Genomic DNA, 25,357 nt, shown 5'->3' on the forward strand with positions numbered 1-25,357 from the left:
TTTACCGGCTCCTGAAAAAGAGGGAAATCATCTACCAGAGAAGGTGGGGAAGGGATGACTGCTTCATCCGGGGAGGAAGAGGATATGGCCTTTTGTGTGACATCCTCCTCAGTACCAGCTTCTTGTTCCTCCATCTCCTGAGGCCCTAGATGCCATGGTCAAGGGAGTGTGCTGGGAGGGTTCTCGGGCGAGGCTTGAAGTTCACGAGACAGCTGTTGGTGTGCCACCCAAGTGTCCCAATATGGCCATTGTGTTTGCATAGGGCCTGGTGGAGGTGCCCATGGGTAGCTGTACCAAGATGGCAGTGGTGGTGGAGCCATCTGTGGGTACATTCTCAACCCTGTTTGTACTGGGTCTCATATGGAGCTTGGGAGGTGAACTGTGAGACCACCACCTCTGTCTCACTGTCCAAACCCTCAGTAGACAGCGGAGGGGCATGGCACAGTTGCGGGGATATCCCGTACTCTGTAAAGGCTCAGAGCCGCAATGTCAGTATTGAGAGGCGGGGACTCGGGTGCATCTGTCATGCAGAAGGCTCTGGTTTGGTGGAATTCTGCCAGTGCCAAGCTCCCGGTGGTGGTGCCAAGGGAGATGGAAATCTTGTCTGCACTGGTATTTCTGGTGCTGGGCAGGCTGCCATTGGTGGTACCAAGGACGACTCGAGTACCGGGAGTGTCTTCTTAGGGTGCTTGCCCTTATCTCTTGGTACCAAAGATTCGGTGCTCATGCCAAAAGGATCTGAGGGCTGTAGTGGCTCAGTGCAGGGGCCCTCCCACTCCGGGTCCTTGGGAGGCCACCCCACCTCACTAGGTCACTGATACGTCGGCCGCCGTGGGGAACGAAGCAGTCTCTGCTCGTAGCTTGGGCCCAGGCCTGTGCTCAGGCTGGGTAGGAAACAAACAGTCAATTGGCTCCAGCACTGGATCAAGGCGAGGCAACAAAGAGTCTGGGGCTCAGGCCTGTGTGCAGGCTTAGCAGCAAATAAACAGTCTATTAGCCCAGGCCCTGGATCAAGGCGGGGCAACACGGAGTCTGAGGCTCAGGCTTCTGGCCTGGGGAAGGGGAGACTGCCACCCCCATGTTGGGGTGGCAGGGAGGATGCAGGCCCACCCACTCCACTGTGTCCTGGTCCAGGGCCCTAGCAGCAGGGATCCATGCCACAACACGCTGACTCATCCTCTGTCAGCGTTGCAGCCAGACGGGTCTGTTACCCCTGGGCCACTTCCACACTCCCCTTCTTGGTGTACCTGTTGCCGTGCGGAGGGGTTGAGGTTGACGACGGCTTCCAGGACCGCGAGCAAGTCTTTCAGAGTCTGGTCCATCGGTGATCTGGGCCAGTTGTATGCTTCCTCCAGGTCTGAAACAGCTAGTGGCCCTGGTGGCCCAGGCCAGTCCTCTGCTCCCTCGGCACCCTCCGCCACTTCCCAGCTCGGGAGGCCACAGGAGGCGTCTAGTCTCTCCAGTGGTTGCCTCCCTACTGAGCTTTCTGGGCCACCTTTTATACTTTCTGCCCCTCCCACCCACTTCCTGGGAGAGGGGCAACACTACGGGGCCTGTCAGCAGTACCGGTTATCGATAGTTGTGGTGAGGCATGGGTGCTGGACTGTGGTCTTGGTGCTGACGGTGCCAAGGATACTGAGCGACATGGTGATCGCTTGGACTATCTTTAAGCTTACTTAGAGGACTTCCCACACTCTCTTTACACTTGTGAGAGGAGTCACCAGCCTGCTTCTTTGACCTATTGGCCTTAGAAGTTGAAGGTTGCGGGGAAGACTCACGTCCGCCAGGAGTTCAGGTCGGAGAGCTGCCTCCATGAAGGTAATTTTTTGGCAGAGCTCTCTGTCCTTGCGGGCTCTTGACCAGAGCTGCTGGCAGAGGGTACACTTTTGCTGTATGTGGTCCTTGACAAGGCAGGGAATGCACTGAGAGTGCTTATCCACATCTGGGATTGCCTCGTTACAGGTGCGGCGCTTCTTGAAGCCCAGGGAGGTGGGCGTACCACTCAGGGGAAGGGTGCCCAGTGGGGAAAAGCAGGAAGTGGTTTTTTTTTTGGAAGGGTGGGAATAAACAGAAATAACTAAAACTATAACGAGACCTGTGGAAAACTAAGTGTGAATGCAAACAAGAGAAGAATTAGTCTTAGAGGATTACTAATGGCTCTGTCTCTAGTCATGGACAGTTAAGAAGGAACTGAGGAGGGTTAGCCCGCGCGTGCTGACTAGCCTCATGGCACAGCACAAGGAGAGACAGTGCATATGTAGGCCCAATGGACACTGCTACCAAAGTTCTCCGATCAGCAGCACAAGGACGCAGACACACCTACAGTGGAGCACCCATAGGGACACTACTCAAAGAAGAACTTTATACTGTGTTTCTAATCATCATATATTTCATTACGTTTTTGGCTTGCAATCATATTCAATTTTGCTATGATCCAGTCAGAATTTACAAGTTAACAAGGCTGTGTCAGATCTGTACTTGACTGGGAGATTTCTTAGGGCTTGTCTACACAGTAGGGTAATGTATACTATGTGGGGATAAGATTTCTGTAGCACATTAGCATGTTGCGCATTAATTGGTTGGTGTAGACTCTGCTGGTGCGCATAAAAGGTTTCCTAGCGTGCTTTAACTGTTTCAAACAGCACTACATTAAGATGCACTATGGAACCTTCGGCACACACCAGCAGGGTCTACACAGACCAATTAACGTGCAGCATGTTAGTGCTCTTTAGAAATCACACCCCCGTAGAGCGCATTCTCTTGCAATACAGAAAAGCCCTCAGTGATGCTTAGGGACCCCAGAAAATGATGCTAATGATTCACCAGGGGACACTCCTTTCTACAGAACCAGTGCTCCAGACTGGTGTTAGGAGGCAATGGAATGTACCATAAAGCGGAGATCTTGATTTCTAGGCATCATATAATGTTTTTCACAAGCATCAGCATGTGGTAGAGTAGCATGCTAACCACAGTTTCCTAGCCAAATTCAAACCTGGATCATTAGTTTAAGGTTTTATACTTAGTTTCAATAGTTTATAGCGGTTTTTTTTTTCCACCTCTTTTCAAAATGCTGTGTGGCACTGCTGCATGCTTTTAGATTGTTGCCGTGTTTCACTATATTTAAGTGGTGGATGATGTAATCCCTATGTAACATTTGTGTAGTGCTTTGGGATCCTTCAGAGTGAGAGGCAGCACTTTTATAACACAAGATAATCTTACTTTCTAGCTTCTTTATTGAATTTCACTCTGCTCTATCTGCACACCTCTTAGGGGATAGTCTACATGGGAAAGCCTCACAGGTTATAGTAACAGATCTACCAACATAATCCAAAATGTGGACACTTTTTGGACATAAGGATGGCTTTTTTCAGTATACCTCAAACTCCTTCCCAAGAGACATAAGCTGAAATTCTTTAGTATAACTAGACCAATTTAAATTCACACATTTGCTTATATTAAAAGAAAAACTTTTCCATACAGGCAATGCCCAGATGATCTAACGCCTCGCTTTTATCCCTTCCACATACACTGTTTCGTTTTTTCTTTTTAAAGCAATACTATAATGGTATAACTAATGTTAAGAAATCATTATAGTTTATTTTGAACATGCTTCAAAAGCAACTGTAAAAACATATATACCTTGAACCTTTAAGCACTCGACTATGCAACAAGGAAAATAAGTAAGTAAAATTAAACTTATTAACCTCTTCTACTTACCTAACAGCAGGTCCTCAGGTGGAGGCACTCTCAGCATGTAATGGAAAAACAAAGCAGCACAACGAAGGTAAGGTGTGATCCCTCTCTTAACACAGTCCCACAGATGCCAGCCTGGAACATCACAGCTAAAGCAGCTATAACACACAAATCAGAAATATCTGTAAAAGCTCAGTGCACATACCCTCCTGGGCCATAACTATACTGAAGATTTTTGGCAATTTTCAAAACAAGGTTATCACCATGTTGTCCAACAGTTCTGGATGTTGGTCTATGGCTAGTGCTCCCACTAGGGATGTAAAATGTTAACCAGTAAATTGATTAACCGATAAGCATCAGTCTTATTGGTAAGGTATTCCGGTTAACATTTAAACTCTGGCTGCTGGACTCTGCTGCCACCCCGCCCCCAGCTGCCATTCTCTCCATCCTGCCCTCAGGGTCCCAGCAGCCGGACCCGTGGCCAGCAGCGAGCGGAGTCTCCGGGTATGTGGGGAGGAAGCAGAGCCTAACGGTTAAACTTTTAACTGATAAAATTTTAATGGTTTAAACATTTACTTTTTTTTTTTTAAACATTATTTACATCTCTAGCTCCCACCATTGTTAACCCCGGTGGAGCTGCAGTAGTGTTAGTGCAACAGTAGGAAATTGCATAAACTCCTCAGTCAGAGACAGCCCCCAAGACCTAGTTTCTAATTTTATGAGTGTTAAATTTGTTTAGAACATCTTTGTTATCCTTCAAGTGCTTGCTATTGTTTCTACAAATGTGTTTTTAGTTTTATTAAAAACAAGCAGATGTCCATCTCTAAAAACTGGCTCAAGATGGTTTCATTTAGTTTCTTCACTTTTTTTTCCCTGGGATTGAGGAGGATGTTGGCAGCTCCAAAGCATGTCATATACAGCAATTAAATCATATCATTGTTTTCCTTTTCTTACAGAAAGCCAATGATTTTTTTTGAAAAATTGAATTGGTTTTCACATGCAGACACTTAACTTTTTGAAATTCTGTCAAAAACCCCTCAAATCATCTTAGAGAGAAATGGGAATAAGTGTGAAGAAACCAATACCTTAAACTTAATTATGGAGAGTCACAACTGACAATACAATTGTAGTAGACATGGAGACAAAAAAGGAAAGGCTACTGATATCATATGTGATAAAAAAAGCTGGATTATAATCAGCACTACTAACATTCTTGTAACGCATGTTATCAAAATTTAGTCTGGATACACCACAACCCATTTTAAATGTATACAATACCCATATTTTCTGGGGAAAAACACTTCACATTCAGACAGAAGATCTAGATCTTTTCCAATTTTTAGGAGTGCAGAAGACATTGCTGATGCAGCACATGGACTCCTGGTCTAAACCCCTTTAAAGTACGTCTAACCATTTTTCTTTTGTATTTCTCAGGTGAATCTCCATGTATTTTTCAATACATCTTGTAAAACATTTATTGTTACAACTGAAGTGTTACTTACCCACTCGTGTACTGGTAAACTTCTCTACAGAAAGACTCGGCAGTATGAGCCTCCTCACTGGTATCTTGTGATTGAGCAGTGGGGGATTCTGTGCACACAAAGATTAACCCTGTTGTAAACGCACTTTGATTCTATGTATATAGAAAAGAAATCTCCATCTCCATTACTTTCAACTTTTTATATACACGTTACAAAAAAATTTACATTTCATTTTATTGGATCATTTCCTATTTGTGCCCAACCCAACAAACAAAAATATCCCCCCACAAAACTGCATGATGTAAAGTGGGGACTGCTCATGCTCATTACAGAACTGCTTCCTCTCCTTTATCTTTTGACATTACTCCCTTACATCAGTAACCACATAGGGGATTCAATATCTTCTTCTTCCATGATATAATGACATTAAATGGGGGTGGGGTTTCTTGGGAAACATAAGAGGAGTTCTGTGAGGCTACTGTTAGTACTGTTCCATAGCAGTGAGTACAGAGAGCAGTGCAACTCCCATCCTAATCAGATTATCAAGTTTCATATTTCACCTCTAAATTCACATGCCACCACTGTGCCAGAAAACCAGAGTCACCGAGTCCCTTCTAAACCTTTAGCTCTGAGCTGTCTGCTCTTTGTCAATGCTTTGTTTTTTCTAGGGAGCAAAAGTATGTGGAATGCTACTAGTCTCATATGGCTGCCTCAGTTAGTTACTGGTATATAAATGGCTGCTTTGTTTTATGAGGCCCAATGCACAGAAGTGATGCATAAACAGAGCTATGCAAATGAAAAGACTTGGGTTTTTTTTGTTTATTTTTAGGAAACAACTAACACTGAATGTTTATTATTATGATGAAGCTCTTACAACTAGAAGGCATTAACAGTTTTCCACTAAATTGTCTACCAAGTCATTCTGGAAAAACTGGATAAAATGCCTGAAAAAATCTAAAGGTGGAGATACCCTTACCTGATGCAGAGGTCAGAAGGATCTGTGTAATGTGTGCCATAGTGACCAAATGGAAGAGGTAGAGGTGATTATAGGCAGAGCTAATAGATGAAGGTTGCAAGTCTACAGTATCCTCCCAATATAAAGATGGGAATGATAACACAGCACCTACCTAAAGTGGAAAAAGAAAAAAAGTCAAAAGTATTGGTGAAATACCAGACTCAGTAGTAGTTCCAGGGGCAAACAAACATCACATAAACCTGATAATGAGACAATAAGTTAACAATCACCTAGGCTTATTCATTAATCCTCTCTAATGGTGGTGTAGTTATTTAGCACAAACCTGTAACATCTGAGACCATGTTTTCAGTTAAATTAGTTTGATGATCTTTTTAGCTCTAAGTCACAAACAAAGCCGACTCACGAGGTGACACAAAATACCTATCAACTGATTACAAAGACCAGCAATTGCATGTGGATCTACAATGGATAATGCATCAGAGACAATACGGTTAATTGCAAAAACAAACTGAACATGCTTACCAAAATGTGAAACATATCTACATCTAGAATGGATGGCGTGTCTTCCATTTTTAAGTTTGGTAGAAGAACTACAAGAACAAAAGTTCATTACACATTTGATTAAAAATGTTAATAGCTTTTTTCATTAGAATTACAATGGCAGGTTGAGAGGCCATTGTTTATATAACCTCTACCATCCTGAAGGGCTCTGACTGGTCAGCTACAAAAGTAGTAAAAGCCTCCCCATGTCCACTCAATGTGGGCACATTTTCTGAACTGTGTAACTATCAACCTATCATTACTGTAGTATCTGAGCACCTCAAACTTGAATGAATTTATTGTCACAATTGTGAGGTGAGGTGGTATTATCCCCATTTTACAGATGGGGAAAGGAGGCACACAAGAGACTAGGTGATGGGAAATCTGGCATAGCAGGGAATTGAATCCAGGTCTCCAGAGTTCCAGATTACAACTGTAACCACTAGAACATCCTTCCTCTCTATGCTATATTATTGGTGTTTGCCATTTCCTAAGGGAAGTTTTACATGAACATTACTTAAAATCACTGCAGAGATTGGCTAAAAGGGGGTGGAGAACAAATAAACAAAAATAATGTGTTACCTGCTAGGAGACGAACCAGATGTTTCTGAATCAGGCTTTGTGGTGATGTAGTCCTCTGAGCAGCTGCAAACTGAACTAATGCTTTAAGGCCACTGTGCTAGAGCACAAGAAGAGAATGTGGAACAGGGAAGGGGAAATAAATGATTAATGAAACACGATAGTGCTAGAATACCTCCCCCTTCAAGTCCAGTATAACTGAAGAAGTATAAATGAATCAAGTATGAACTTCTATGCAAGAGTTAGGAATGTATGTGACATCAGACCCATTTTTAGGTTATCAGTCTATGTGGAAAGCACAAATAATTAAAAAACTCCAGAGATCATGACAGAATTTCTTTGGATATTACTACTGTATTTGGTGCCAGCAATTCTAAATGTCCAGTGTTTATTAAAATTAATTACTTCTTGGATTATCCATACCTGTCTATTTTGCAGAGATCCAAATAAAGGTTTGCCCTCATCTTCTAGAAGGTTTTCTTAAAATTAAAACAGAGAAAGTAAGTGGTAAGTCATGGGCTCTTATGCAGACTATTGTAGCTACTTTATCTGGGTCTTCACATACTCCATCCACTTGCACTAGTCCAGTATCAACCTGTCCCCAGTTACAGGGCTGCTATTAAAATGCAATTTTACTCTGACAAGCGACTTTGTAAAATTGCTATTGTAAGGTTCCATGTTTATTGTCTCTCCATGATTTCCACATAAATGTGCTTAGTTTAAAAGTAAAACTAGTTAAAAAAATTGAAGAAAGAACCATGTTTCAGACCTTGCAAACTTAACTTAGACAGCGGGTATGTCTATACTACGGGATTAATCCGAATTTACAGAATTCGAATTTTGGAAACAGATTGTATAAAGTTGAATGTATGCGGTCACACTAAGCACATTAATTCGGCGGTGTGCGTCCATGTACCAGGGCTAGCGTCGATTTCCGAGGCGTTGCACTGTGGGTAATTATCCCATAGCTATCCCATAGTTCCGCCCATTGGAATTCTGGGTTGAGATCCCAGTGCCTGATGGGGCAAAAAACATTATTGCAGGTGGTTCTGGGTACAGCCTCACCCCTCCCTCCATGAAAGCAACGGCAGACAACCGTTTCGTGCCTTTTTTCCTGGGTGAACACAATGGCAAGCATGGAGCCCGCTCAGCTCAAGACAGCAGTCATGAACACTGTAAACACCTCGCGCATTATCGTGCAGTTTATGCTGAACCAGGACCAGAAAAACGAGGCAAGGAGGCGGCGACGACGGCAGCGATGAGGACATGGACATGGACACAGAATTCTCTCAAACCGCAGGTCCTGGCACTTTGGAGATCATGCTGTTGATGGGGCAGGTTCTATCCATGGAACGCCGATTCTGCGCCCGGGAAACAAGCACAGACTGGTGGGACCGCATAGTGTTGCGGGTGTGGGACGATTCCCAGTGGCTGCGAAACTTTCACATGTGTAAGGGCACTTTCATGGAACTTTGTGACTTGCTTTCCCCTGCCCTGAAGCGCCAGAATACCAGGATGAGAGCAGCCCACACAGTTGAGAAGCAAGTGGCGATAGCCCTGTGGAAGCTTGCAACACCAGACAGCTACCAGTCAGTCGGGAATCAATTTGGAGTGGGCAAAACTACTGTGGGGGCTGCTGTTATGCAAGTAGCCAAAGCAATCATTGAGCTGCTGCTACGAAAGGTAGTGACTCTGGGAAATGTGCAGGTCATAGTGGATGGCTTTGCTGCAATGGGATTCCCTAACTGTGGTGGGGCAATAGATGGAACCCATATACCTATCTTGGCACCGGAGCACCAGGGTACCCAGTACATAAACCGCAAGGGGTACTTTTCAATGGTGCTGCAAGCACTGGTGGATCACAAGGGACGTTTCACCAACATCAACGTGGGCTGGCTGGGAAGGGTTCATGATGCTCGTGTCTTCAGGAACACTACTCTGTTTAAACGGCTGCAGCAAGGGACTTACTTCCCGGACCAAAAAATAACCGTTGGGGATGTTGAAATGCCTATAGTTATTCTTTGGATACCCAGCCTACCCCTTAATGCCATGGCTCATAAAGCCATACACGGGCAGCCTGGACAGGAGTCAGGAGCTGTTCAACTACAGACTGAGCAAGTGCAGAATAGTGGTGGAATGTGCATTTGGCCATTTAAAAGGTCGTTGGCGCACTTTACTGACTCGCTCAAACCTCAGCCAAACTAATATCCCCATTGTTATTGCTGCTTGCTGTGTGCTCCACAATCTGTGAAAGTAAGGGGGAGACTTTTATGGCGGGGTGAGAGGCTGAGGCAAATCGCCTGGCTGCTGATTACACGCAGCCAGACACCAGGGCGATTAGAAGAGCACACCAGGAAGCGTGGCGCATCAGAGAAGCTTTGAAAACCAGTTTCATGACTGGCCAGGCTACCGTGTGAAAGTTCTGTTTGTTTCTCGATGAAAACCCGCCCCTTTATTGACTCATTCTCTGTAGGCAACCCACCCTCCCCCTTCGATCACAGCTTGCTTTCAAAGGAAATAAAGTCACTATCATTTAAAAATCGTGTATTCTTTATTAATTGATTATAAAAAGAGGGAGAGAACTGACAAGGTAGCCCGGGTGGGGTTTGGGAGGAGGATCGGACGGAAGGAAAAGGCCACTAAAAAAAAAAGGTTAAAATAATGACAGCCTTTTGCTTGGACTGTCCACTAGGGTGGAGTGGGAGGGTGCACAGAGCTGCCCCCCCCCCCCCCCCCGCGTTCTTACACGTCTGAGTGAGGAGGCTATGGAACATGGTGAGAGGGGAGGGGGGTTATACAGGGGCTGTAGCGCCAGTCTGTGATCCTGCTGCCATTCCTGAAGCTCCACCAGACGCCGGAGCATGTCTGTTTGCTCACGCAGCAGCCCCAGTGTTGCATCCTGCCTCCTCTGATCTTCCTGCCGCCACCTCTCATCTCGAGCGTCTCTCCTCTCCTCACTTTGGTCCCTTCTGTCCTCACATTCACTGGCATCTTTCCTATACTTTGAAACCGTGTCCTTCCACTCATTCAGATGAGCTCTTTCATTGCGGGTGGATTCCATGATTTCCACGAACATCTCATCTCGCGTCCTCTTTTTCCAACACCTTATCTGAGATAGTCTTCAGGACGGAGGAGGAAGGTTTGAAAAATTTGAAGCTGCTGTAGGGAGGGAAAAAAGGAGAGAATTTTTTTAAAAGATACATTTTACAGAACAATGCTTATACTCTTTCACGGTGAACAAAACTATTCACATTACATAGCACATGTGATTTCTGTGCAAGGTCGCTTTTGGAGTACCTCCAGGAGAGCTTCTGTGCAAGGCAAAAAAATTTTGCCTCTTAATATAGAGTGCCTGTGGCTTTGCTGCTAGAGATCATAGACGCATGTCCGGGCAACAGAATTCGGCTTGCATGCAGCCATGGTAAGCCACTGTCTTTTGGCTTCTGCGTCCTCCTTTCCCACATACCAAGCAAAGCCCGTTGAGTGCTGCAGTTTTTCTGTTAACCTTCAGCAGCAGAAAACAAATTAACCACACCCCTCATCCAATTCTCTGGGATGATCGCTTTATCCCTCCCCCCACCGCCTGGCTGGTATCAGGGAAGATCCCTGCTAGCCACACGTGAAAAGCTTATCGCCAAACTCACCCCCTCCCCGCGCTTGGCTTACTACAGGGAAGGATTTCTTTTCAGCCACAGGCAAACAGCCCAGTAGGAAGGGCCACCTCTGTCCCCTTAATTAAATTCCCATATTTCAACCAGGTTACCATGAGTGATATCACTCTCCTAAGGATTACACAGCGAGATAAAGAACGGATGTTGCTTGAATGCCAGCAAACACCGGGACCATACGCTGCCAGGCTTTGTCAGGCAATGATACCAGATTACTTGCCGCAAGCATGGCGTGGTCAAGTGTCCTACCATGGAGGACGGAATAAGGCTGCACTGCCCAGAAACCTTCTGCAAAGGCTTTTGGAGTACCTCCAGGAGAGCTTCACGGAGATGTCCCTGGAGAATTTCCGCTCCATCCCCAGACACGTTAACAGACTTTTCCAGTAGCTGTACTGGCCGCGAATGCATCCCAAGTCCTCAGGGCAAATTAATCATTAAAAAACGCTTGCTTTTAAACCATGTTTTATATTTTAAAAGGTAAACTCACCTGAGGTCCCTTCCATGGGGTCATGGTCTTGGGTACTGGCTTGGGAGGGTTCTTCAGTCAGGCTGAGAAAAAGATCCTGGCTGTTGGGGAGAACGGAGGGCTGTGTGCTCGCCGCAAGCTCGTCCTCCTCCTCCTCCTCATCCGCAGAATCCTCAGGTATGGCTGATGAGATTACCCCCGCCTCGGAATCCACGGTCAGAAGTGAGGTAGTGGTGGCGGCCCCCCCTAGAATTGCATGCAGCTCAGCGTAGAAACGGCATGTCTGCGGCTCTGACCCGGAGCGACCGTTTGCCTCCTTTGTTTTTTGATAGGCTTGTCTGAGCTCCTTGACTTTCACGTGGCACTGCTCTGAGTCCCTATTGTGGCCTCTCTCCATCATGCCCTTGGAGATTTTTCAAAAGTTTTGGCATTTCGTCTTTTCGAAAGAAGTTCTGCTAGCACTGAATCCTCTCCCCATATAGCGATCAGATCCAGTACCTCCCGTACGGTCCATGCTGGTGCTCTTTTTCGATTATCGGCCTGCATGGTTATCTGTGCTGATGAACTCTCTGTGGTCACCTGTGCTCTCCTGTGCTGGGCAAACAGGAAATGAAACTCAAATGTTCGCGGGGCTTTTCCTGTCTACCTGGCCAGTGCATCCAAGTTCAGATTGCTGTCCAGAGCGGTCACAATGGTGCACTGTGGGATAGCTCCCGGAGGCCAATACCATCGAATTGCGGCCACACCAACCCTAATTCGAAATGACAGTATCGATTTCGGCGCTACTCCGCTTGTCGGGGAGGAGTAAATCGATTTTAAGGGCCCTTTATTTTGAAATAAATGGCTTCGTTGTGTGGACGGGTGCAGGGTTAATTCGATTTAACGCTGCTAAATTCGAATTAAACTCATAGTGTAGACCAGGCCTAAGGGTCACACCTGGGTTTTTTCCATTTTGTGCATCAACATTGGTGATAAGGTTCTACGGGTCAAACCACATATTCATTACACTTCTGCAACCCCCACTGCTTTCAAAATATACCCATATTGACTCCTGTGCAACCACTTTGCTTTCAATGGGTTTGCATGGGTATATTTGCTTGGAACTTATTAAAAATTCTTTGTACACAATGGAATAGATTACAGTTTCTTCTCTCTCACAACTGTGTTGTTTGTTCAGGGGTAACAGGAGTAAAATAATCCAACCAAACCAAAACAAAAACACTAAAAATCCAACATATTTTTGTCACTAATGCCTCTGAATACATACAGGGAGCAAACCTGTTGAGTGAAGAGGTGGCATATTTTACATAGTCATTTTTCAGAGATGATCCACACTTTAAAACCTTTTAAGTGTGAACAAAATTTTGATCTTTTTTTAAGACCAAAAGCATTAATTTAGATCTTGTAATCTATGGTTTATTTAGGTTATCTTTACATCCAAAATGTGAAAAGAGGAGGAAGGGAAGAAGAAAACAAAAATGGTTATTTAACTGTTGTTCTTTGAGGTATGGTTGCACACAAGTATTCCACTCAGCTGCACATGTAGCCCAGCATGCTAGAGCCAGAGAGTTTTGTGCAACAGTATGTGTTGGGGTGGTGCATGTGCCCTGCGCATCCCTGGGGCTCCTCTTGAGACCATAGAAGAGCTGTACCACTCCAACCTCCCACCTCGTTCCTTTTGCACTGGACTATGTTGGCCCCAGGCCTCCTAATGCAGAAGGAACAGAGGATGGGTCATGGAATACACATATGCAACCACATCTGGAAGAACATTTACTGTCCAGATATTAATTTTTTCTTTTTCAAGTGGTTGCACACGTGTTCCACTCAGGTGACTCACAAGCAATACCATTAGGAGATGGGGCTTGGGGTATATTTAAATAGTGACTGCAATATTGCTTTCCTAAAGTTTGCATCAGATCTTGAAGTAGTCATGATTATATAATGAGTGAAGTTATGCATGAAGGACCAAGTAGCAGCCCTATGAATATCCAGTATGGGGACTTAGCTTAGAAAAGCTACCAAAATAGTTTGAACTCTTGTTGAACTGGCCTATAGTCTGTGGAGAAGGGGTGTTTGCCTCCCCATACACCGTCATAATAATCCGTCTAGAAATTGTCTGTGGTGAAACTGCTTGCTCTCGCTTTCTTTCAGCATATGAAACAATGAGCCGAGGAGACAGCCTGAAAGACTTGATCCTGTTCAGATAAAAGGCCAATGCTCACCTTATGTCCAAAGTATGCAGATAATCTTCATCCCTATTTGAAAGCAGCTTCAGGAAAACCAAAAAAACAAAAATAAAAAACCTCCCCAAAAAACCTGAATAGTTCGTCTGGGTCAAATAAGAAGCCAATACTGCAACAGTCAGAAATTTAGGATGTAGCCTCAAAGCTACTTCATTTTTAAAAAACAGTTTATATAGAGGTCCTGCCATCAGAGCCTGAAGCTCACCTGCTCTTCTGTCTGACATAAAGGCAATGAGAAAGAGGTGACAGAGGTGGTGCCATGAACAGGTGGGCAAAGGCACAAATGGGGGACCCATCAAAGCAACTAACACGATGTTAAGGTCCAAAGTGATACTGTATCTTTAATGGGAGGAAAAAGCTGAACAACCATTTCAAAAATCTAGAGACCATGGGGTTGGAAAAAACCAGTTGCCCCTGAACAGGAGGATAGATTGTTGAGATCACTGCTAAGTGAATTCTGAGGGAGCTTAGAGAAAGACCAAAGGATGAGAGAAGTTATAGGTACTCTAAAATGTACTGAATCTTAGCTTCTACTGGCTGTATTCACTGAGGAGTGGACCACATTGAAAAACACTTCCACTTAGTCAAATGGCAGTCCTCCTCCACTTGATCTAACCACTCAACAGTCAAACTGTGAGGTGCAGCATTTTGGGATCTGGGTGCAATATCCATCATCGTTGCTTAGAGAGCAAGCCTGGAAGAGGAGGCAGAGGCCATGAAAGCTGAATTGAGAGACTCTGAAGATCCAAGAACCAGCACTGTCTTGAACAAGCTGGTGCAGTGAGAATTGATCTTGCTTCAATTTGAGGATAACTTGTGGAATAAGGGGAAATGCATACGTGAGACTCGATCCCCATCTCAGAAGAAAGGTACCAGTCAGTAAGCATGGATTGTCACCCACTTTGGAGCAGAATTGATGGCATTTCTTGTTGTCTTTTATTGCAAATAAGATGCCTGCTGGAATACGTCTAACTTGGAAGATGGTCCTGAATACACTGCTCTTGAGGGACCGCTCCTGATTCTGGGAGAATCTCCTGTTGAAGTGATTGGCCAACTGATTCTAGGAAGCAGTTATGTAAGTGGCAATGGGAGTAATGCATTCCTGGATGCAAAAGTCCCACAGATTCATAGCTTCTTGACAAAGATGATTGGATTACGCCCCTCCCTATCCGTTTAGGTAGTACATTGTAGTTGTATAGTTGGTCAGTATCTGGACCAACAAGCCCTTGACATGAGAGAGAAAAACACAGCAAAGTTTTGTGAACTGCCCGGAACTCAGGTGCAGTGATATGAAGAGTCACTTTGTGCTCTATTCATAATGCTTGTGTTCACAACCTTTCTAGGTAAGCATCCCAACATATCAAGAGAGGTGTTGGTGGTAATAACTGTCCTGGATGGAAGCGGGAAGAAAAAGGTACACCCCGGCATAAGTTGTTCTGATCCATCCACCACTTGTCCAAGGGAATATCTGTTCAGTTGATCGTTACATAAGGGAAGATATGAATTCCCGTTCTCCTCAAATAGGCCATCATCATCACCCTGCACTTGGTGAACACAGTCAGGGCTGACAACAGGCCAAAGGGAAGTACCGTTTATTAATAGCATGGGCCTCTACTACGAACCTCAAACTTTCGGTGACTTGGCAGTACTGCCACATGGAAGTAGGTTCCCTGGAGATCAAGTGCAGAAAACCAATCATTGCAATCTAAGGAAGGTATGACTTATGCTAAGGAAACCATATGAAATCTTACATACATGATGTGCTTGTTGAGATTTCAACAGTCCAGTACGGGTCTCAGAGCCTGCTTGGACTTGGGGGATCAGCAAGTATTGAGACTAACACTCTTTTCCCTAGTGCTGAAGGGGAACTTCTTCTATGGCCCTTAGAGTGAGCAGGCATGTTCTGCTTGCAAGAACACTAACTTGTGAGAAGGGTCACTGAAAAGGGATGGGGTAGGAGGGTGGGAAAGGGGTGTGGAGAAGAACTGGATACAATATTTAAGGGCTTGTTCACACTGGCAATTTACAGCACTGCAACTTTCTCACTCAGGGGTGTGAAAAAATACCCCCCTGAGTGCAAGTTGCAGCACTGTAAAGTGCCAGTGTAGAAAAGCCCTTAAATATTGTATCCAACTCTTCTGGTAGCTTTGCCCCTTATGCAGGTGTTTTTTTTAAGAGTGCATGTTAAAGCACTGGCACAGCAGCACTTTAGCGTTGCCAGTGTAGACTAGCCCTTAGTCTCCCAATGTTTAGGACATATTTGTCAATTGTTATGGTTTCCCAAGCACTGAGGAAATGGGACAATCTGTCCCAATATGGGAGGAGGGAGGAGATAATAGGAAGATCACTGACACCTGTATTGCTGTCCTCAAAGAAGCAGTCAAATGGGCTGTTTCCCACAGCTGACTGAGGACAAGCTGGAGTTGGAGTGCCTCTTTCTCTCTGATTTGTGCCTCCTTCTAGAAAAATCATGCTGCATTGGTGGGTATAAATGCTACCTATAGTACTGATGTTGATATTGTTGCAGGAGTCTGTACTGATGCCTCTTGGAGGCTGGGGTATAGAACCCCCACAAACGAAGGGTAGCACAAGAGACTAAATGACTGTCAAGTTTCATCAGTTTTATCTGAAAACAAGAACCTATCATCAAATGGGAGGTCCTCTATGGCAGTGGTTCTCAAACTTTCCAGACTACTTTACCCTTTTCAAAAGTCTGATTTGTCTTGCGTACCCACAAGTTTCACCGCCCTTAAAAACTACTTGCTTACAAAATCAGAGATAAAAAACACAGAAGTGTCACAGCATACTATTACTGAAAAAATTGCTTACTTTCTCATTTTTGCCATATAATTATAAAATATATGAATTTTAGTATAAATATTGTACTTACATTTCAGTATATAGTATATAGAGCAGTATACACTAGTCATTGTCTGTATGAAATTTTAGTTTGTACTGACTTTGCTAGTGCTTTTTATGTAGCCTGTTGTAAAACTAGGCAACTAGCTAGATGAGTTGATGTACCCCCTGGAAGACCTCTGCATACCCCGAGGGGTCCATGTACCCCTGGTTGAGAACCACTGCTCTATGGTTTGCTGGAGGTCAGTCAGAGTTAATGGCCAGAAAAGACCACCAGATCATCTAGTCTGACCTCACGTATAACACAGGTCCCCAAAACCACTCAGGAGGTGCACACTAAATCCAACAACAGAAATGAGACACTGTCCAAGGCTATGCCCAAGTTTTGTACCCATGAGACTGTCCTCAGTATTACTGAAGAGGCTATCACTCTAAAACAGTGGTTTTCAACCTGCGATCCACTGACCCCGGGCAATCCGCAGACTGTGTCTAAGATTTCCAAAGGGGTCTGCATCTTCATTTGAAATTTTTTAGGGGTCTGCAAATGAAAAAAGGTTGAAAACCACTGCTCTAGAAGTGTCTGCTGCATCAAGTGCAGACTGGATCAATGTCTAGGTCACTTCCAAAAAGGCCACTGAGGGAGAGCACAAGTCATAGATGTCCAGTAGGTACCAGGCCACAACGATCGGCCCCACTCCCGGTGTTGGGTACCGATGCTCTCCTTCAGGAGGTGACCAAGTGCACCTCAGAGGGGTTGGCAAAATACTGGAGAACTCTGAAACAGACTTCAAGGAGCCAGAGTATCCAGTGGGCATCGGGAGGTGCAAAGCCTGATGAGGTGACTATCTATAGCCCATTGTGAAGAGGCAACCTCAGTACGGAGGCAGGGAAGGTAGATGGTACTGCAAAAGCATCCTGAGGTGTTGAGGCACCATAAATTGGTGCTGGGAAAGATGTTATAATCAGAGCCGAAGCACAGGCTATGATCGGTATCAACTCAGCTGAACATTCCAGCATCAAGCCACAGACGCCAAGCCAGGTAGCATAACTGATACCGAGGTCAAAGACTGTACTGGTGCCAATGCCAAAAATGGTACCGGGGAAAAGTCTTTGCCATATTTCTTAGCTAATACTAACACTGGCTCTGCTTGCACTGGAGCGGAGGAGCCAGATGGGCCTGGGACAGCAGAAGGCGCTGCCAGTGCAGTGGACTCCTGCACCACAGGAGAGTCCAGGATGGAGAGGCAGAGCAAGTCTTTTACTGCTTCATAAACTTGTGGGGACACTGGTACCAATAATATCGGAGCTGAAACTGTGTCCCCATTGGTACTGGACTCAGTGGTTATCTACCAGCACATGGTAACAGAGTCATCAGGATGCTATCAATAGCTTCCTGCCATAGTACTGAAGAGATATAGGCTGATAAGCCAGCCTGAGTACCCGAAGACCCTCAATGATGTTCCAAGTCCTTTTCTGAAGAGGAGGAGCCTTTTAAACAAACAAACAAACAAACAAACAAACAAACAAACCAACCTTTGAGTGGCTCCAGTCTGTCTTATGGGTCCTCTTTTGGGGAGGTCATGGAGAAGACGGACTCCTCTTTCCCTGGAGAGAAGAGTCCGAGTCCAGGGGTCTGTCCGAGGCCACTGCAGCCATGGTAACGGACTGTATGTGTGCAGTAGGACATTCACTCGAGGGCCCTGGGACCAAAGCAGGTCTCATCACCTGCTTCATAAGATGGGATTTGAGGCACAAATCTCTGGAAATCTGCATTCTTTTCTTCAAAGAATAGCAGATGCACCTCTCCTTCATGTGTCCAATGCTGAGGCACAAAAGGCAGTGTGTGTGTGTGTGTCTTGGGAGTCACTATTCAAGATAGACATTTCACATGATGGGCAATGCTTAAAGACCCAGCAAGCACTACATGCCACCAGTGCCTTGCACCAAAAGATAACTATTAAAATAACTTTAAATAAAATAAAGATGAAATCTAACTACTGGGTACTAACTGCTGACTAACTATTTACAGGTAAAGTAGTGAGCTAATCTTGCTGACTATGCAGAATTAAAAACCATATGGGGAGCTCTAGCTCTGGTTACAGGTGATGAGAAGGAACTGAGGGGATTCAGGGTGGTGCCACTCTTATATAGCCTTTGGAGGGGCCACAAGTATGTGCAGGGCACATGTGTGGCTGACACATATCTGCAGAAAATTCTCTGGCTCCAGCATGCACATACCTGCGTGGAATACATGTGTGCAACCACTCATTGAAAATGCATGTTATGACTAGGTTCAAAAATAGCATGTGTCCCAAGAAACCAAGTAGACAATTTTATTTTACAACTGCATGGAGGCCTGCAGTAGTTTCCTTGTGTTTTACTGCTGGATGTTCCCACACATACTGATCTTCAGCACGACAAAGAGTGCCACAGGAGACACTGTTGCTTTTTACAGATCCAGACTAACGCGGCTACTCCTCTGATACTTGATCTTCAAAGATTTATGAGAAGGAGGAGAGAGCTTTCAGAAAGGTTGTACAAATTTATATCTGCTTTGCCTGATCATACATCTGATTTTCTTACTTTACCCCATAGCCTGTTCTACCGCTAACACCTGTGAATAACTATCACTTCACTTTATTTCTCTATTGACAAGTAACATGCTTCCTCCTATATGGAGTGTGTCAGCCCACTATCCTATTTTGGAGATCAGCTGAATGCAACATGCACAGTAGTTAAGGCAGCACGTTAATTCTAACCCAGTTGCGGGGCTCCCAGTGCTCCACATTTGAAATGCTGTTGCTCCAGGTGGATCAAGTCCACTATTTGCATCTTACCAGCTATGTTGAGGCAAAATGGCACATCCAACTAAATATGTTTACGGGTGATTACAGCTATGCAAACAGTGCTAACAGATGAAGTGAGGCTGAAAGCTGAACAACAAATACATTAGCCAAGCAATGCTTTTTACAGGTACAGATTATTTCATCTTTGTAAAAACAGACCTTCCTCCGGGGAGAAACTAGAAATCATTTTTTAAATTGCTACAAGGCACCCTCTTAGCATCTTTCCCAGAGAGCAGTTTCAAGGAAAGTCAAGGCAAGTCCACACTGCTTCTACCAATTCTGAGGCCTGGTCTACACTGAGGGGGGAATCGATCTAAGATATGCAACTTCAGCTACGAGAATAGTGTAGCTGAAGTCGACGTATCTTAGATCGACTTAGAATCACTTACTTCGCGTCCTCGCGGCGCGGGCTCGACGGCCGCGGCTCCCCCCTTTGACTTTGCTTCCGCCTCTTGCCGAGCTGGAGTTCAGCAGTCGACAGGAGAGCGATCGGGGATCAATTTATCGCATCTACACTACACGCGATAAATCGATCCCCGATAGATCGATTGCTACCCGCCAATCCGGCAGGTAGTGTAAACGTACCCTAAGAAAGCTCCACTGGGACTAATACTGAGGAAGTAATGAAAAATACCATACAATTCATTCAGGGATGATTAAGGGGCATTTTTTGCAACCTAACTCAAAAATTGGTCCAATGAAGAGTCCTCAGGATTTTCCCGTTGTTTCAATTCAATTAGGCATCTCTGTCATCCCCACAATTTCTTTAATTATAAAGGCAACCATCATGAAATTCTTCGTTTAGGCAAAATCGAGGTGAAGAGCACTCAACCTCATTTTTAATTCTAACATATTTTGCTAAAGAGGACAAGAGACTATACAGCTTAATGAACCCTGTTGGACAGCTGTCACAGTGTATGTCTACACAGCAGTCACAAGGCACAACTGTAGCATGTGCATGCAATATCTGAGCTAGCTTTGATTGAGCTCGTTGTGAAAAATAGCAGTGTAGCTGTAGCAGCATGGGGGATGGCACAGGCTAGCCACCTGTGTACATACACAGAGTTGCAGGTGAGATTGTACTCTGGCAGATCACCTTAGACATTTATCATGACTGGCACTCCAGCTCTCACATTTGAATAAACCCTTATTCAAACTAAAACTTTACCTATACATTGGATAGTAAAAGCACATGTGCTCCACGTCATCATAGGAATGCGAGGATCAGCCTCATTGGGAGCAACTTTTAATCCAACTCTGTAAACAGTGGTGGCAAAGAGAACCAGCATCTCCTTAATACTGTTTGAGTATTTGGCTCTGTGAAGGAAAGCAAGGACAACTTCAGTTGATGAACTAGTAACAGTGTTTGCAACTTAAAGGTCAATGGCTAGCTAACAAGGTCATTAATAAGAAGATAAATGGTTCCCTGTGAAAGAACTACTGAACACCAAGACCGTTTATCTGCAGTAAGAGAAACAAGGAAGAGTCTGTATCCATAAAACAAGTCCTAATGCATCATGGAGAACCAGTACAGATTCTTGCACTTTAGTTTTCTCCTTGGTATACACATGCATTGATTTAGTGACCTCTACAAGCAAATGTTTGAGAACCAAGAAGGGTGAGACCTAATAAGCTGAAGGCAAATTTGGGAAAATATAGGCCTCAGTATGCATGGCATACTATACCCCATATTCAGGAAAAGAGCACCAACAACTATTTATTACAAAAAGTGATAAATTGGGGAAATGAACTTGCACTGTGGGGAAAGAGAAACTTAATTGTCACATTGAAAACATATCTCCTCTCATTCATCTCTCATAAAGGACTAGCAATGGGGGACAGAATTTCAAATCTAAAATTAAATTTAATAATTCTGAAATTTTGCTAAAAGAAAGGATCTCCTTAAAGTTAGTACTTGCTTAGTCCTTAAAAGGGACAACTCTGATCAGAAAAGTGACTATGCAAAACCAGCACAATCGTAATGAACAGATCTGCTCTGCGTGTGTTCAAAGTGTAAGTATAAGTATAACTAACAGCTGTGGCACAATGATCTGGACTCTATTCTGGCTCACACATCAGCATCAGAATGTTTAACTAAGTTCCAAATAGAATATTTCTTCCTGAAAATGATGCCTGAGCCTGACAAAGAACCTAATTTAGCTTTTTGACCAGAATGCATTTGCTGCAGCAGCAGTTGGGGAAAAAAAGCTTTTATTTGTACTTGAAGCAATTCTGATATGGAACAACATAACAGAAGTATGGAACTATTGATGCCATTTTTTACATTTTTCGGCGTATAACCACACTAAGCTTGGATAGCAGATATAACACAAGGGGTGAAGAACTGTTACATTATTCAGCATGCTGTGGGCAGTAGAAGTACAGTGGGCAGGTTAGCTGGAGCAGGAGCTGGAGGGGAGGGAAAAGACCAAGGCATACCATAGAGATCAAAGCCAAAGAATCTGTCAATTCAATCATTCTATCCCAAGGGGCAGACAATTTTCTTTTCCATACAATATTAGACATCCCAATCCCATTCCCCACAGTAAATCTGTAACAAACAACTTCATCAATGAAGTACTTTAAAAACATTAATTCTTACAAAACAGAGAAACACGATGCCTGAGAAAACTAAGGCACAAAGTAGTTAAGTGAACATGGAGTCAGCGGCAAAGCTCCAGCTACAAGTCAGGAAGTTCTTGGCTCCCAGTTCTGTGCCCAGAACACAAACAAAGACCGAAGGCAAGTTCCAAAATCTTGAGACACATTTAGATCATTTTAGAAAACACAGAACATAGAACTTTCAGATTCCGCCAGCAAAATACAAACAATTGGCAACACTTACGAAGGCTGAACTCCAAAACTAAGGATGGAATGGAATTCTGAAGTAAAGTCTCCCATTCCTTTGTTGATTAAAGATGGAGCATTTTGCGTCTCTCCTTCCAGGAAAAAAAGTTAGATCATATTAAAAACACAATTGCGTCAATATACATAGACTTCCTTTTTCTTTTAAACTGCTTTTGAAATAATTGTAACAAACCACTGCTTTCTCACCAGCCAATCTGTGTTCTAATCCTCCTCCCTAAATAGCATTTTCTTCTATTCTCAGAAATTTGGGACACAAAAGCAGTGCTTGGCTGGTAAGGAGACAGTGAGAGAAACAGCCAAAGAGAATTTTCCTGCTAAGTATGGGTCCCTGGAATGTGTCAATAGTCTATAAATAAGCATATTGATGCTTTCTGCAATATTCACAGATAGATTTATTTTTGGCCTTTTATTTTAAATTCCCCTCTTCATTTTCATAGAATTCCCAATAAAATATTTTAATCCAAAAAAGCCTGATAGGGTTTTTGGGCTATGTTCCTGCTGGTCCTGCCAAGTGCATGTTATATGGTCTTCCAAGGGGGTCAGGGAAAGGAGTTATTAAATTCCTGGAAATGTCAGCAGCTTAGAAAAGGCTATGACTTTGCTTCTCAAACATATGGCATCATAAAGCTGGTGATATCCATTGTGGGCACATGGATCAGAGTACCATCTAAGGGGTATCAGGTCTTTTTACATAAATCAAAAGGCTCTAGGGCAATGCAGATTCCTGGTGTCTCCCGGACACCAAGACTTGTTGATACCAGAGTCAGAGTTTCCAGAGTTACTGTACAGGCATTATACATTTTTGCTTCGCTTTGGGTAGTGATGATCTCTAGTTCCAATGAGTTAATGTTCTTATTTAAAGCAACAGAGTAATAAGTGTGAAGCTCTATGCATAAGTAGATCTATGCTGCACTATGCGAAAGCACCTCTCCTTTTATTTTGACTGAGTGATTACTCAAACAGAACAAGGTCAAGTTTCACCTTACAGTTCTTCTCAGCACAGTCACATTCACTGAATACCTTACTGTAGAAAGTCGCAGTCCTTCCAGTCATAAGAAAGTGGAAGTACACATGAAGATGCCACTCCAAATATCAATGAAGTAAATAGCTGTGCCACTGAGTAATGTAACCTGAGTATGTTTACATAGTGAGTTTCAGTTTTAAAATACTTATCTCACACTGCAAAGGAGTAACCCAAAGATGCCCTTCATTGGAATGCTGCTTTTAAAGACCTAGACGATCATCTCCTTGAATGTTTTTGAGATAGCTAGGAGGCAGCCTTGACTACAGCTAATAGCACCTTATTGGAGCTCTCTTCTTACGCTTCAATTAACTAGTGCAGACATATGGCTGTGTCAAAAAAGGTCACTGACTTAAGGGTACTTTGAAAAAGTACATCCATAAGAAATGAATGTATCCAAAAATAGTTTGTTGTATATTACTGACAACTTATTCATGACAGTTGCACAGTCAGACTACAACAGAAGTGTTGCTCAGATTAGGATCGCCTAGAAAATTAACTGAAAATGACCTCTGTTTCTTTTTGGGATGAATAATGACATTTTTCCCCTTAAAAAGTAATCAGCAGCTTTACGAAAATTGTTCAAAGATTTAATGTAGTTGCTCATTTATTTAGAGCTATTTTTAAAGGTTAAGGGTAAATTTCTCAAAAGTATGGAATGACTTAGGAGCCTAAATCCCCTGTAAGACTAAGGCCTGGTCTATACCAGAAAATTTAAATTGACTTGACTGTGTCGCTCAGGGGTACAAAAAAATCCACACCTCTGAACTATGTAGGTAAGCTAACCTAATCCTCAATGAACAGTGCCAGTTTGACCGAAAAATTCCATCCAGCTACCTACCACCTCTCAGGGAGGTGGACAACTTACACCCATGGGAGAACCCCTCCTATCAGCGTAAGTAATGTCTACACTGAAGTGCTATAGCGGCGCATCTGCAGCAGTGCAGCTGTAACGTTTCAAGTGTAGACAAGCCCTTGGGCTGCTATATCACTTAAGTATTTTTGAAATTTTTTCCAGGGATCACCATTTTTCGGAACAGAGGCCTTTAGAGACGAGAAGAGATCGTACAATTTGTTTGAACCCTCAGTTCACAAAGGAAAAGTATACTAATACTTTAATTTCTTTTATGTATTTCCTTATAGTGAGACCACACGACTGAAAAATCAAGTAGCAATCTCTGTACCTAAAACACCAGCTGATTGTTCTAGAATACAGAATACTTTCTGTTCTAAATAAATATTTATATTTTCTTACTATAATAATGAAAAATTCAAAGGGTATTTTTCTGGAAATGATCTTAGCGTGAAGCTCAAAAGCGAAGATAACAAACCTTTAGTGTTTTTCGCACTGTACCCCGATATCCTGGCCATGACAATCTCCAACCACCTAGCCAGGGTCAGAATTTGAGCTACTGCCTCTGAATCCTCACTGAGAATAGAAATAAAAACCAGTGGTTACGTTAAAACATAGGTAAGCAGATGACCTGAAGCCTAATCTTTGAAAAACATATAGCACATCTCTGTGACAAAGAACAAGTTCAGAGTTAGCATTTACACAACTATTTAGATACCCTAAGCAAACATTAACTAAACTTTAGAATTTATATTAAGTACTAGAAATACTTTCTCATTGGTAAGAAACCTAAGTGGTCTTTGGTATTAGAAATTTTTTCCAAGAATAGATTTTGGAAGCCAGAACAGACAACAAGGTGGGCGATCAGTAAGGATTTAAGCTGCCTCATATAGCAGTTGGAAAGATTATTCAAAACTTTCCATCAGAGTTGGCTCCCCTACAAGCACTAGACAACTTTTATTCTTAGAATCATGAAATAGACTGTCCCTGGAGTTCACCTGTTTATCTTTTGAGTCTGCAAAGGAATAATGGGAATCACAGTGTTGCACAGAGACTTGCAGAGTGGGCAGAGGTACTCTCCATTCTCTAAGTCAAAAATCTGTTCAACATGAAGACGCTGTCGAGAATTCAGTTGCATGGCTTCAAAGTACCTGCAACATTAAAAAGAAAAATCAGCTAGCAAGGAGACTGGCCTCTGTGCAACACAGAAACAAGAATTTAAAGAGCAAAATGGTATGTCTGGTGTGTACTTCTCTATGCC

The 25,357-nt window shown here is 43.6% G+C and overlaps 1 protein-coding gene across 2 annotated transcripts in view; it reads right to left on the reverse strand.

The window, feature by feature from the left end:
* Nucleotides 1-25,357, reverse strand: part of UBR1 (ubiquitin protein ligase E3 component n-recognin 1) — a 140,112-nt gene that overhangs the window by 25,288 nt on the left and 89,467 nt on the right. For both annotated transcript variants that reach the window (XM_034769201.1, XM_034769202.1), the window contains exons 32-41: nucleotides 25,095-25,247; nucleotides 24,575-24,672; nucleotides 22,200-22,293; nucleotides 20,523-20,671; nucleotides 7,693-7,748; nucleotides 7,273-7,369; nucleotides 6,673-6,740; nucleotides 6,151-6,301; nucleotides 5,196-5,283; nucleotides 3,718-3,851 (exon numbers count right to left, since the gene is read on the reverse strand). In XM_034769201.1, the coding sequence (XP_034625092.1) occupies nucleotides 3,718-3,851; nucleotides 5,196-5,283; nucleotides 6,151-6,301; nucleotides 6,673-6,740; nucleotides 7,273-7,369; nucleotides 7,693-7,748; nucleotides 20,523-20,671; nucleotides 22,200-22,293; nucleotides 24,575-24,672; nucleotides 25,095-25,247 (1,088 nt within the window). The remainder of the gene's footprint in view (nucleotides 1-3,717; nucleotides 3,852-5,195; nucleotides 5,284-6,150; nucleotides 6,302-6,672; nucleotides 6,741-7,272; nucleotides 7,370-7,692; nucleotides 7,749-20,522; nucleotides 20,672-22,199; nucleotides 22,294-24,574; nucleotides 24,673-25,094; nucleotides 25,248-25,357) is intronic.

This window comes from Trachemys scripta, chromosome 4, assembly GCF_013100865.1.
Source record: "Trachemys scripta elegans isolate TJP31775 chromosome 4, CAS_Tse_1.0, whole genome shotgun sequence".
Lineage (NCBI taxonomy): Eukaryota > Metazoa > Chordata > Testudines > Emydidae > Trachemys > Trachemys scripta.